Source organism: Mirounga leonina, unplaced genomic scaffold, assembly GCF_011800145.1.
Source record: "Mirounga leonina isolate KUSES-001 unplaced genomic scaffold, KU_Mleo_1.0 Mir_91, whole genome shotgun sequence".
Classification (NCBI taxonomy): domain Eukaryota; kingdom Metazoa; phylum Chordata; class Mammalia; order Carnivora; family Phocidae; genus Mirounga; species Mirounga leonina.
Window position 1 is genome coordinate 18,125,188 of NW_023270839.1, and position 15,278 is coordinate 18,140,465.

General features: G+C 38.9%; 1 protein-coding gene across 2 annotated transcripts in view; it reads right to left on the reverse strand.

Moving 5' to 3' along the window:
• The window catches only part of INO80 (INO80 complex ATPase subunit), a 135,924-nt gene that overhangs the window by 86,343 nt on the left and 34,303 nt on the right, over positions 1-15,278 (reverse strand). For both annotated transcript variants that reach the window (XM_034994151.1, XM_034994150.1), the window contains exons 6-9: positions 11,334-11,454; positions 10,048-10,262; positions 2,086-2,139; positions 862-1,065 (exon numbers count right to left, since the gene is read on the reverse strand). In XM_034994151.1, the coding sequence (XP_034850042.1) occupies positions 862-1,065; positions 2,086-2,139; positions 10,048-10,262; positions 11,334-11,454 (594 nt within the window). The remainder of the gene's footprint in view (positions 1-861; positions 1,066-2,085; positions 2,140-10,047; positions 10,263-11,333; positions 11,455-15,278) is intronic.

The window sequence follows — 15,278 nt, forward strand, 5'->3', positions numbered from 1 at the left end:
TCCCCAGACCTGAAAGAAAACCTTAACCAATCCTCTGATTCCCTTCCTCCAGACCTCAACTTTCCTTCCACACATCCCAACTGGTTTGCCCATGGCAACACAATAATTTTGTTCTCCCACTCTCTCCTCTTGCTTCCCTGAACAATCTATTCACCTAAAGCAGCTGACATCAAGCTTAGAAGAGTACTGGCTGAAAGTTAAACCAGTGAAGCAGGTGGGGAATGGGTCTCAAAACTGGACTAGTTGTCTATTGTTCCTATCTGGCCCTAAATTTGGCAGCCAGCCCTGCTCTTCCAACAAGGAAGAAACTGCAGCCAGTACCTGGAACCAAGCCAAAATAAGCTGTAAGTGGTTTTCTTTTTCTTTCGTTCATCCCTCTTCTTTTTCCTTTTTTTAGTCCTCCAGAAATATACAGAGGAATAAGGCTACAAAGAACAGAAAAACTTGGCATAGAAAAAGAGAGGTGAAGGCCAGAGAGAGGGCCTAACTGAAAGGATAAAAACAGAATCGGTTCATCGGACTAAAGTTATTATCCTCAAACTTATGTCTAAAACCCCTTTTCAATGATTTCATTGATTGATTTGTCATTTGTGCAGTACACACCAGCCTACGGATATGGCTGCAGCAATGAGGCTTTCAAAACTTTAGGGGCGCCTGGGTGGCTCAGTCGGTTAAGCGACTGCCTTCGGCTCAGGTCATGATCCTGGAGTCCTGGGATCGAGTCCTGCGTCGGGCTCCCTGCTCGGCGGGGAGTCTGCTTCTCCCTCTGACCCTCCCCTCTCATGTGCTCTCTCTCATTCTCTCAAATAAATAAATAAAATCTTTAAAAAAAAAAAAAAAAACTTTATACTACTGTCTTACCTCCCGCATTTCCTCATCCAACTTGCGCTGCTCCAAAGCCTCCTTCTCCGCACGCTTGCGATGTTCCTTCTCCACCTTCTCATACTTCTTCCAGTACAGAAGCATCTCCTTGGTGAGGCGGCGGGCACGAGGCAAGGTCTCCTTACAGTTCTTTTGGGCCTGCAAGGCGGCTCGACGCACCTCCTTCATGCACTGGTGGGCAAGCTGCAGATGACAACAACAGGCTCACAAAGGAGAAGACCCAACACCAGGGCCAGTTCTCCCTGAGCTCTACACCACAGCATTCCTCAGTCTGTTCAGTGCACACAGTCTTCCTATGGCCACATCTCTTTCTCCCCCAACGTGATTCATGTCCATGCACAGTACTGTGACCCAGACCCAGACCTGAGGTAATACATGGAATGAGAAATCTATACACATACTGCCTTAGAAGATGGGAAAAAAACGCATAATGATCTGAGATGTGCTGGAAAGTTACAAAGTATTATCACACATATTAATGGTAATAGTCATTAATGCTAGGCTCCATTCTAAGCCTAACATATATTAAACTAACTTATTCTTCACAAAACCTCTATGAAGTTGGGAGTACCAACATCCTCATTTTACAGATGAGGAAACCAAAGATGAGTGACCAGCCCAGGGAAATAGAACTAAAAACATTACCTCATCTGATCTCACATCTTTCAAAGGAAGTTGTGCTACTTTCCTCTAAAGGAAGGTATTGATATTAACATTATCATTTCTTAAAGAGACTGAGCACAGGAAGCGTCTATGATCTGCCTAAGGAATCAGAGCACACTATGGTCTCATCCAAAAAGGTTCAAATATCAGAAATGTAAGGAAGAGGATTTTATTTTTAAAATAAATGGCGATGAGAGACTATGGACTCTGAGAAACAAACTGAGGGTTTTGGGGGGAGGGAGATGGGTTAGCCCGGTGATGGGTATTAAGGAGGGCATGTATTGAATGGAGCACTGGGTGTTACACACAAACACGAATCATGGAACACGACATCAAAAACTAATGACGTAATGTATGGTGACTAACATAACATAATAAAATAAAATTTAAAAAATAAATAAAATAAAACAAATGGAGAACATTTAGAAATTCTCTTAGGTATTACTAGATTCATTATCAACAGGTCACAAGAGACAAGAGCAGCAAATGTAAATATGTTCCAGCATAACATAAAATGGGAAATACAAAACTATAATTTACCTTTCGGCTATTGGTGAGAAACAGGTTACGAGCTGAAGCTTTCTGCTTGTTGGCCTAAAATATTTTAAAAACAATTATTTCATTTAGGAGTCCTTTTGAAATAAGATTATGTAGACTGACAATGTCTTTTATTCAACTCCTCAAGGGTTAAAAAAAATAAAGTCACTGAAACTGACCAACTCAGAAACACACAAAGCTACTAAAGCAGTATTAAGAAGAATAAGCTAGTCCTGTGGCTGCCTTAAATAGAGTCTTCTGCACCCTTCTGGAAAGAATTTAAGCTAGATTTAAGGCTTGAAGTGGACTAGGAAAATATAACACCATACCCAACATACACCATCCTGGCTAAAACACACTGCTTTCCAGAGCCAATCTGCAAAGAAGCTGAGAAAGTAGTCACTCACACACAGAAATTGTTAGGAGAGGTAAACTAGCCTCCCAATCTGTGATTCTGTCCTCCAACCAGGACAAACCTTCTGCTACTATTAATTTCTGCCAACACTTAAGCTTCATCTTCTCAAACAAAAAATTCCAAGGCAGACCTAACACAAGATGATTCAGCAGCCAACAAACCAGTCACAAGCTGCTTATTTTGTCTTCCAATTCAGTTAAAACAAAAACCTCAATAAAGAAACCTGATTTCCCCTAATGATCCACTTGACATGGGAGAAGACACAGCATAGGCACAGCTGAGTGACTCTCTGACTGTTAAGGAACTCAACCCCCTAAATCTGAAGAAACAGTGGGTGTGAAGTTACAGACGGCCCAAACGCCATTTCTATAAAATTCCCACCTCAGACTGCTTATGGGAATTTTTAGACCTTTTATAAAAAAACTTCCTTTTACTAATGCTTAAGCAGCTATTGCCACTTTAAAGACAAGAATCTCAAATATTGGGGCGCCTGGGTGGCTTAGTCGTTAGGCATCTGCCTTTGGCTCGGGTCATGATCCCAGGGTCCTGGGATCGAGCCCCGCATAGGGCTCCCTGCTCGGTGGGAAGCCTGCTTCTCCCTCTCCCACTCCCCCGCTTGTGTTCCCTCTCTCGCTGTGTCTCTCTTTGTCAAATAAATAAATAAAATCTTAAAAAAAAAAAAAGATCTCAAATATTTCTATTGAATTCCTGATCATCAGAAGTGCATCATTAAAAAAAAATATTTTTATTTATTTTTTAATCTCTACACCCAATGTGAAGCTTGAACGCACAATCCTGAGATTAAGAGTCATGCTCTACACAATGAGTCAGCCAGATGCCCGCAAGGGCATCATTTTGAATCCTCTTCACCAGGTACAAAGAGGGTGTAACATCTCCCATCAAGAATGTTCCTATCTAAACTTTCCCTCCAAAAATACTTACTAATTGGCATGGGGACAAAAACAGTCATTGTACAGTAGAGAAGCACCAAACACACCAAGGGATCAAAGCTAATATCATCATACTGGGACGGATGTGTCATGTGCCTCCTAATATGTCATACCAAGAAGGATACGTCACTTCGTTGGTAATCCTGCCCGAAATGCGTAACCCAAATCTAAGAATCTCATGAACTCAAATTCAGAAACAGTGTACAAAATATCAGGGGTATACTATTAAAAAATAAAAATGTCATGAAAGAACACTGTGTCAGATTTAAAAGAGATTAAAGAGATGTGACAACTAAATGAAACACGAGAGTCCTAGACTGGATCCTGGATTGAATTTTTTAAAAAAGCCAAAAAAACCCCACCAAAACCCTATAAAGGACATTATAGAGACAACTGATGAGAAATCTGAATATGGTCTGTGGACCAGATAATAATTTTTACAACTGCACTGTTGTTCTATGAGAAAATGTCCTTTTTCTTAAGAAACACACATTGAACTATTACAAAGAAGTTCAGTACAAAGTGTCAAACTAACCCTCAAAATGGGGAAGAAAAAAAGTATGCATTTATATAACAAAAGCAAAGGAAGCAAACAATTGCTAAATATGAATAAAAGTTACATGGCAGTTCCTTGCATTATTCTTGCCATATCATTTTAAAACTTCTTGTGTTTTGAACTAATTTAGACTTACAGAAAAGTTGCAAAAAATCATACAGAGTTTCCTTACATCCCTCCTGCTGCTTTCCCTAGTTTTAGCATCTTATATAACTTGACTACAATTACTAAGAAAGGAAAATAACACTGGTAAAAATATTAATTAAATTACAAGTCTTATTTGAATGTCAACACTTTTTCCACTAAAATTCTCTTCCTGTTCCAGCATCCTGTAACAGGATCCCCTGTATTTAGTTGCTTTTCTCCTTAGTCTCTTCCTGTATGTTACATTTCTTCAATCTTTCTCTCATGTCCTCAACACTTTTGAAAGGCACCAATCAGTTACTCTGTAGAATGTCCCAAAATTTGTGATTTTCTGGTATTTTCTCATGATTGGAATGACATTATGCATTCTGGCAAGAATACCACAGAAATGATGTGTTATTCTCTATGCATCACATCAAGTTCACAATGTCAAAATTTTATTACTAGTGACTATTTAGATCTTTTCGGTAAGGTAGATTCTGCCAATTATCATCACGAAAGTTACTATCTTTCTTTCTGTGCTAATATGTATGCTGACAAATTATTTCTCCTCTAACCTTTATCCTCTAATTTCAGTCTTCATCAGAATGGATCCAGTCTGCAACAATTATCACTGTGGTATTTGTGTAATGATGGTTCTCTACTTCCTTCCTTCCTTCTGCACTCATTAATTGGAATTCTATTGCAAGGGAGAGCTGTTCCTTCTACCTTAACTATTTGCTTATTTATTTAAAACAGTATGGACTCACAGGAATTTCTTTTAATCTCTGTGTTAAAATTCACTATTATCTTTTTTTTTTTTCTTTTTTAAAGTAGGCTCCATGCCCAGCAGGGGGCCAATTCAGGACTTGAACTCAAAACCCTGACATCAAGACCTAATCTGAAATCAAGAAAGGATGCTTAACCAACTGAGCCACCCAGGCGCCCCAGTATTATCATTATCAATTTTGGTGCTCAATTATTCTAACTTTGACCATGAGGAGCTCCTTTAGGCTGCTCCTGTGTTCTTTTGACAATCCCTCACACTCATCTTTCATCAAGCACTTCCTTACTTTCTGGCACTCCAAGATGTTTAAGGCTCATCTTGTATTTTTTCCCTGCCAAGTTCTGGAATAAACTACTTATCCAAGGAGCTCTGGTTCCTTTTATTAAAGAATAAAAGGTGTTTAGAAATCAAGACCTGGGCACAAGATATCCTCATTGTTACCGGGTCTGTCCCTAGGCACTCTCAGCAAACAGAGCTAGAAAATAAGTATATATGCATACTAACCTATGCATATACACACAACTATATTTCTGTACATATCTGTGTGTGTGTATAAAAACATGAATTCATACTGATAGCTCTGATTCCAATCAAATTTCAAGGGCTTCACTTTAGCATTCCCAACAGTGACAAACTGGCTGTCAACTACAACAGATTTATTTATTTGTTCAATTCTAGTATGCATTTAAAGTAGTTCCAAAATTACTAACCCATTCCTTTGTAAGAAACACTTACTATGTCAATCATAGCATTTATGTATAGTTCTTTTGGTCTTCAGCCTTACAAGACATGCAGTCAAAATACTGATTTCCTCAGTTACTTCAATGAGTCCTTTTCTTTCCCCACTCTCTGCAACTTGATTATATTACTCATTTCTAATGCAGTTAAGCATTTATCCCTGTCTTTATTCCACTTTGCCCACATATCCCCTCAACCTCCTCCTTCACCCACATCCTGGTTGGTTTTAATGGGTTTATTATAGGGGTATGTGAGGAATATATGACACATTACTAGGATTCTGAAAGGCAGTCCTATATATAAAAAGATGTACTTGAAGACTGCCCCCTCATCCCTGCTAACCTGTCCATTCCCCTCTTTCTACATTTTTCCCACCTGCCCCCTGTAAGAAATCAACACTTTGATTTCTGGTTTATCCTTCTTGAATTTCTTTTGCATGAATGAGGATTTATTTGTGTATTTTCTTGTATTCCTGTTTTGCTTATATGAAAGGTAAATATTATAGATACCTGTTTTTGTTTGCTTTTCTCACTTACCAGTACATCCTAGAAATTACTCCATATCATCTCAGAAAGGTCATCTTCATAATTTCTTTTTAACTACAGCATAATAATCCACTGTGTAGATCTACCAGAGTTCAAGTCCCACATATAGGCACTTAAGTTGTTTACTTTATTTTGCAATTAAAAATAATGTTGTGAGGGCGCCTGGGTGGCTCAGTTGGTTAGGCAACTGCCTTCGGCTCAGGTCATGATCCTGGAGTCCCGAGATCGAGTCCCGCATTGGGCTCCCTGCTCAGCAGGGAGTCTGCTTCTCCCTCTGACCATCCCCCCTCTCATGCTCTATCTCATTCTCTCTCTCAAATAAATAAATAAAATCTTTAAAAAAAAAATAATAATGTTGTGAGGCATCTGGCTGGCTCAGTGGAGCTTGCTACTCTTGATCTTAGGATTGTGAATTTGAGCCCCACGTTGGGTGTAGAGGTTATAAATAAATAAACTTTAAAAGAATAACAATAATGCTGGAATGAATAACTTTGTTTACATGTATTTTTGTATTGCTGGAGATATAGCCTCAGGATAACTTCTAGAAGCAGAAATGCTGGTTTGAAAGGTTAAGTGCATGTGGAGATTGTTAGGTATTGCCAACTTGCCCTCCAGAACAGTTCTCTCAAATTTGCATTCCTAGCAGCAATGTATGAAAATGTCCGTTTCCCCACAGCCTCCTTAACAGAATGTGTTACCATATTTTAAAATTTTTGCCACTGTGATAAGTACAAAATGGCATCTAGGTATTATTTTAATTTAGATTACTCCAATTACGAGAGACTTTGAACCTTTTAATGTTTGAGGGCCATTTTTTCTTTTTTAAGATTGCATTTATTTATTTGACAGAGAGAGAGAGAGAGAGAGAGCACAAACAGGGGAGCGGCAGGCAGAGGGAGATGAAGAAGCAGGCTTCCTGCTGAGCAAGGAGCCCAACGTGAGGCTCGATCCCAGAACCTTGGGATCATGACAAGAGCCGAAGGCAGCCACTAAACTGACTGAGCCACCCAGGCACCCCGAGGGCCATTTTTATATCTTTGTCAATTTCGATTCATGTCATTTTATTTGTCTACTGAATTTCTGGTCCTTTGTCTCTCAATTCTTTTTCTCATTGTATATATTTATTGAGATATAATTTAAAAATTTTCTCCAGCTTTACTGAGATACAGCTGTCACACAACATTATGCAAGAGTAAGGTGTACAATGTGTTGATATGATACATTTATATATTGCAGAATGACTACCGTGATGGCATTAGCTGACACCTTCATCCTGTCACATGATTGTTTTTGTGGTGTACGTAATATAGTATTACAGTTCTGTGTCTCTGGATGAATTTACACATGCAGGTTACTGCCATCCAAATTACAACATGAAACATCTCCATCTCAGTAAGTTTATTTAGCACCTCTTTCTACTCAATTCCACAACACGGGTACTTCTGTGTCTTTTTTCTTTCACAGAGCATGTTTTTTAAATGCATCCATGTTGTTTAGATCTCGTATCTGCCTCTTGTATGGGAATCATTGCAAATCATTACAATGTGTGATCTTCTGTGTCTGGCTTCTCTCATTAAGTTCTTTGTGGAGAGATGAAGAACAAAAAGAATTGGCAGTGAAGCTTGTGAAAAGAATTTGAGATTCTATAGTGGGACAAAGGGAGATGTTAGGATCTTGGCAGCAGCCAAAATGGGCTATTTTGTAGCCAACAGAATGGTCTGGGAGAGCCTTAAAATTGGAGCATATGCTGAGTTGGAAGGAAGGTATCGGATGATCTGTATAAAGCAGGGAAGCAGGGTAGGCACCATCAGGGGATGCTGGAGGTGCATCTGTGTTTCTCTTGGAAGAGCTGGTCTTAACTTCCATCCCAGCTAATTGCTGTTGTTTGGCTTTCTTGAGTTTTGCTCTATGGTTCTTGAACCAAACCTGCAGTACTGCGGGACGGTATCTCGTTTTGAGGCCATTTCTTTTTGAAAGAGGAGCTAAATAAACTTACTGCGATGGGGAGCAGGGTATGGGTTCTTCCTGAACAAGAATTCCAAATCTGCCGATTGTTTCTCAGTGAACATTACTGTTTCCTTTGTGAATGCTTCTGGTGCTTTCCTTTAAATCTGCATTTGCTGCTGCAGGCTCAGAAGTTCCAAGGGTAGTTGGTGATGACTAAAAGCCCTCTCTCAAAAGTTACTTTAGGAAGGTCTCCTGCGCCTGATACCCTGAGATCAAACTGTGTCCCCATGCTCTGGTCCTGTGTCAAAAGTATCCTTCAATTTTTAAGAGTTTTTAATATATGAGAGATAATAGCCCTTTGACTGTGATATACAATGTAAATAATTTTTCCCACTTCATCAGTTATCTTTTGTCATGAAAAAATTTATTTGTATTTAGTCAAATTTACTAATGTTTTCTTTCATTGCCTCTGGGTCACACATAGAAACTTTTCCTATGCAAAGGTTAAATAGGAATGTGATAGCTTTCTTCTAGTCTTTGTATGGTTTCATTTTTTACACTGAGAACCCTAATACGTTCAGAGTATATGTGTGAGAAACATCTAATTTTATCTTTTTCCAAAGGCTACCTAGTTGTTCCAGCATGACTTATTAAAAAGTGCATTAGTCTTGGGGCGTCTGGGTGGCTCAGTCGTTAAGCTTCTGCCTTCGGCTCGGGTCATGATCCCAGGGTCCTGGGATTGAGCCCCACATCGGGCTCCCTGACCTGCAGGGAGCCTGCTTCTCCCTCTCTCACTCCCCCTGCTTGTTTTCCCTCTCTCGCTGTGTCTCTCTCTGTCAAATAAATAAAATCTTTAAAAAAAATAAAAAATAAATTAAAAAAAAGTGCATTAGTCTACTCTACTGTTCTATTTGCCTATTCATGTGCCAGTACTACATTGTTTTAATTATAGAGATTTATAGTGTATTTTAATGTTTGATGGTGCTTTTTCAGTGTTTCTCCAGCAATTCTTACACACTGACTTTTTCCTTGAGGTTAGTATCAACTTTTTTTTTTTTTTAAAGATTTTATTTATTTATTTGACAGAGAGAGACACAGCAAGAGAGGGAACACAAGCAGGGGGGAGTGGGAGAGGGAGAAGCAGGCGTCCCATGGAGCAGGGAGCCTGATACAGGGCTCGATCCCAGGACCCTGGGATCCTGACCTAAACCAAAGGCAGACGCATTAATTAATGACTGAGCCACCCAGGAGCCCCTAGTATCAACTTTTCTAAAATCAGAAAATATCCTGTTCATTTTTCTATTAGGATTGCACACAATTTATAAGGCAATTAAGTAAGTAAAATGCAAACAACTGGTGAGTAACTGAGTAAAGGGTATATGGACACTCCTCACACAATTCCTGAAACTTTCAAATTTGAAATTATATCAAAATAAAATGTTATCAAAACCAAACAAATTAAAAGAGCAAAAAGAATGCTTATACATCTTTCTCTTGCATCATTCACATTTTTTTCCAATGCCTGTGATTACTCAGTAACATCCAAATATTTATAGATTCTCCAAGAAACATTAACTCTACAATTTCATTTTAATTTCCTCTATTATCACCTATTAATTTGCTGTCAGATCTCTACTGCTATAAGTAAGAAAACTGCTTTCCTTTCTCAAAGATGTTTCCCTCCATTTTTTGGACAAGGAACATCATTCAACAACTGTCTTGTGAATTCTGATCAAAATCTAGAAAAACAGTTCACTGACAAGAGTATTCGTCAACATGTTCTTAATTCTAAGAGATTGGTTTTCTTTCTGAACACTGTGAAGGTACCTAGCTCTCAGCTCCTCTTTAGAGGGCAGGGAGACAAAATATTCTTGCCATCTCCTATGCTGGAGGCACTCACATACCTTTGGTAGTTCCTTTTTCACAATGCTGAGCCATACTTTCCTGCGACGAGCATTAAGCTGCTCAATGGATAAGTGCTTCTTCTTGGTGCCAGGAGGAGGTGCATCATGAGAGAACTTGGCAAAGACTTTGGTCTGATGGTGGTGGCAACGAGGAGATTCTTCAGAGGAAAGTTCTTCATCCCTTCGCCTTTTTTTCTTCACTTTTTTCAACTTGGCTGCAAAGGAAACAGACACTGAGAATCTTGCATTTCTGCCCTTCCACAGAATATTGCCACAACCAACCTCATCACTTTAAGACAATTCAAGGTTCTTTCCTCATTCCACCTAAGGCTGGCAATGTTTATCTCTTCATCTATTCAGGCCTATGAACATTCCAGGAGGAAGATCTCACTATCTTGGATACTCCTTATATTTACATGAAAGAGAAACACAGAATAAGATCTAAAAACTGAATTTCTGTTGAACCCAACAACAGGAAGGGAGACGTACAAAGTACCATGAACTCAAATAATGGCCATGAGGAAGGAAACATTTCTACTTGGTGGCAATGTTAAGGTGATTAAAGAGAAATAACAAAGAAAGAAAAAAATGCGCCGATAGGACATTACGACCTGTGAAGAGAAAATCATACATGGAATAAAAAAACTAATTTGGGGGTGCGAGTGTGGAAGAGATAAACTAGTGGATGTGGGAGAAAGGGAAGAAGGCTGAAAAGAATTTCTGAGTAGAGTTCATACCTTCAGGGGAATAAAATCTGCCTTGTACAGATAGCTTAAAACTTTCCCTTCCTACTTCCTTCCTGATTTCCAGCTGCTTAGAGCTCAGTAAGGGAGGAAAACACACTTCCTGGCAAACATGCAAACAAACACTACACAAGATTATCAAGAGGTGATCTATTTAAAAGTTCCACATACAGCAACAATGATGACTTATTCCCACCACTTCAGGTTGCTCTTCATACTTCCCTGTGCATAACCAACTTCTGCCTCTCCCAGATTATCAACATTTGGAAGAGTGTGTAGAAGAAAAAAGGAATAAACTAATTAGCTTAAACCTTTGGCTAGGAATCCATAGTCCTTATGCTTTTATAATTCTAGAAAAGATCATTAACCAAATACGAAATAGGGTTAACAATACTTATTACCCAGACAGGGGAGACTAGGGTTTTTCAGATAAAGCAAGTTTCTACTACATGGATTATGTTCAAAGCCCAAATGCACCAATAGGCTACGCAAAACCCTGAAACTAAGAATGAGTAAATATGGAAGGCAGGTCGGTGTGCTCACCTTTAAGCTTCTTTTCCTCCTTGAATTTCTTTTTTTTGGGTCCAAGTAGGTGCCGTTGTTGCTCATAGAAAGGGTCGTACGTGGAGAGCAGGCCTGCACTGTAGTATTGGTACTGCTGCAACTGAAGCAGGCAAAGACAGGGAGGCTTACAAGGGCTGGTCTGGGTTCTAAGCCTGCCTTCAAGTCATCTTTACTACAAAACCTTGAGCCAGAGAAAAACCAGAGCTCCTAAATTTGTTCTTCCCACAAAAAGACCAATAAAGATTTAGTGCCTCAAAGTGAATTATTTCCTTACTTCAAAACAAAACGGGTTCATCAGCTATGTACATGGCAAGTTGCTGAAAATAACTTAAGAAAGAAAAACACTTCATGCTTCTGAATTTCCACCAGACTATTTGCTTGGAACTGACACATATTCGAGTGATGCAATTAACTGCAGAAAGGGCTCCACCTGGAAGTCATCAACAAGTAATAAACCATATTTCTATTACCAATAGGTCCTCAGATTTAGTAAGGTTTTGATATGTGTTATTCTGGGTTTTGGTCTTCTATCTGGTTCAGAGAGTCACTAGCCATCCCAATTCTCCTATATTTCAAGTCTTTTCACTCTTTATATCTCCCACTAATAGAGTTTGACAATATTATGGATAACGCCTACATTGCCAGAATTCTAACATATGAACCATCGATTTTTTTTTTTCCTGTCCAGGAAGAGATTCTTTCAAACACTGCATTTAAATTGACCCCCAAAGCTCACATTAATTTTGTTTCACTTATTACTAATGGATAAATATAAATATAAACTTAAACAGTCCACTGTTGAATCTCTTTCCTAGACTGCAGCCTGTCCAAGAACTGAAACTAGGACAGAAATGTGACACGGAGAACTATCACGAGGTCCCCTGTCAATGGTCAAAATTAAATGAGCATTCATTGAGCTATATAGTTAAAATCTATTAACTTTCCCATATATATGTTTTACTTCAATTTAAAAAAGGCCAAGCATTGCAATCCCTACCAAAATATCAACAGCATTTTTCAAAGAACTAAAAGAAATAACACTAAAATTTGTATGTAACCACAAAAGACCCCAAGCAGCCAAAGCAATCTTGAGAAAGAAAAACAAAGCTGAAAGTATCACAATTCCAGATTTCAAGATACACTACAAAGCTGTAGTGATCAAAACAGTATATAGTGCTGGCACAGAAAAAGACACATTGATCAGTGGAACAGAACAGAGAACCCAGAAATAAGAGGCGCCTGGCTGGCTCAGTTGGTAGAGCATATGACTCTTGATTTCAGTGTCATAAGTTCAAGTCCCATGTTGGGCACAGGACATAAAAAAAAAAAAAAAAAAATTCCAACAACACAGAATAGAGAATTCAGAAATAAACCCATGCTTATACAGCCAATTAATCTATGTCAAAGGAGGCAAGAATATAAAATGGGGAAAAGACAGTCTGCTCAATAAATGGTGCTGGGAAAACTGGACAGTCACATGCACAAGAATGAAACTGGACCACTTTCTACCACCACGAACAAAAATAAACTCAAAATGGATTAAAAACCTAAATTTGAGACCTAAAACCATAAAAATCTTAGAAGAGAACAGAGACAGTAATTTCTCTGCCATCAGCCAAAGCAACATTTTTCTAGATGTCTCCTAAGGCAAGGGAAACAAAAGCAAAAATAAACTATTGGACTACTTCAAAATAAAAAGCTTTTGCACAGTGAGAGAAATCATCAACAAAACAAAAAGGCAATCTACTGAATGGGAGAAGATATCTGCAAATTATATATCCTATAAGGGGTTAATATCCAAAATACGTAAAGAACTTGTACAACTCAACACCAAAAAAACAAACAATATGATTTAAAAAATAGGCAAAGGACCTAAACAGACATTTTCCCAAAGAAGACATACAGATGGCCAACAGACATATGAAAAGATGCCCAACATCACTAATCATCAGGAAAATGCAAATCAACTACAACAAGAGATCCCCTTACACCTGTCAGAATGGTTAGTATCAAAAACACAAGAAATAACAGGGGTTGGTAAGGATGGAGAGAAAAAGGAATCCTCGTGCACTGTTGGTGGGAATGCAAATTGGTACAGCCACTCTCGAAAACAGTATGGCGGTTCCTCAAAAAATTAAAAGTGGAAATATCATATCCAGTAATTCCACTACTGGGTATTTACCCAAAGAAAATATAAAAACTAATTCAAAAGAGGGCGCCTGGGTGGCTCAGTTGGTTAAGCGACTGCCTTCGGCTCAGGTCATGATCCTGGAGTCCCTGGATCGAGTCCCGCATCGGGCTCCTTGCTCGGCAGGGAGTCTGCTTCTCCCTCTGACCCTAACCCCTCTCATGTGCTCTCTCTCATTCTCTGTCTTAAATAAATAAATAAATAAAATCTTTAAAAAAAAAAAAAAAAACTAATTCAAAAGAGATACGTGCGGGGCGCCTGGGTGGCTCAGTCAGTTAGGTGGTTGCCTTTGGCTCAGGTCATGACCCCAGGGTCCTGGGATCGAGACCCGCATCCGGCTCCTTGCTCAGCAGGGAGCCTGCTTCTCTCTCTGCCTGCCGCTCCCCCTGTTTGTGCTTTCTCTCTTTCTCTGACAAATAAATAAAATGTTAAAAAAAAGAGAGAGAGAGAGATACATGCACTCATGTTTACCACAGCATTATTTATAATAGCCAAGATACAGAAGCAACCTAAGTGTCCACTGATTGGTGAATGGATAAAAATGTGGCACGCGTGCATGCACACACACACACGTATGTATGCATGTATATGAGCTCCTGCCATTTGTGACAACATCGATGGATGTACAGGGTATTATGCTCAGTAATATAAGTCAGACTGAAAAAGACAAATACCACATGATTTCACTCATATGTGGAATCTAAAAAACAAACAAAAAGCAAAATCAGACCTGAAGAGAGAACAAACTGATGGTTGTCAAGAGGGGAGGAGGGTGATGGGGGTTGGGCAAAATGAGAGAAAGAGAGTGGGAGATACAGGCTTCCAGTTATGGAATGAATAAATCATGGGAATAAAAGGCCTAGCACAAGGAATACAGTCAATGATATTATAATAGTGTTGTATGGTGACAGATGGTAGCTACACTTGTGAGCATAATATAATATATAGAGATGTTAAATCACTTATGTTGCATAAGTGAAACTAATATTTTGTCAACTACACTAAAAAAAAGACCAAATATTTCAAGCACCAAATGCCTAGCACTGTACTTTAAGAAGGAACTCTAAGTCAAAACAGTCAGATATCTTACAATTATTACTTCTGCAGGTTTATAAACTTCACCATATATACATATCTATATAACTATATAGGTATTTTTTTTTCCTAAAGAGAGAGCTCAACCGGGGGTTGGGGGTGAGGGGGTGGACAGAGGGAGAGGGAGAGACAGAATCAAGCAGGCTCCATGCCCAGTGCAGAGCCTGACCCAGGGCTTTATCTCATAACCCTGAGATCATAACCTGAGCCAAAATCAAAACTCAGACGCTTAACCGACTGAGCCAGCCAGGTACCCCTAACCTTTAGCATATTATTCAAAGCTTTCAAACTAATTTTGGCTGTTAACCAATTGTTAGAAAGTTTTTAGGTCTTCAAATATGCTATTGCTCATCATGTTCAAAGCACCACACTTCTGACAAAAATCAGAAGGCTTTGGTAACAGTATTCAAATAGTTGTCACTTAAAACTATCATCAATCTAATGTTAGTATGTAAAGAAAAGGAGTTTTTTCAAGATAGGGACACTTCCAAAGAGCAAGTGCATTAAAAAAGGAACCCCTAGAATTCAAAATGGCGCAGCCACTTTGGAAAACAGCCTGACAGTTCCTCAAAAAGGATAAGCACAGAGTTTTCATATGACCCAGTCATTCCTCTTCTAGGTATATACAAAAAAGAAATGGA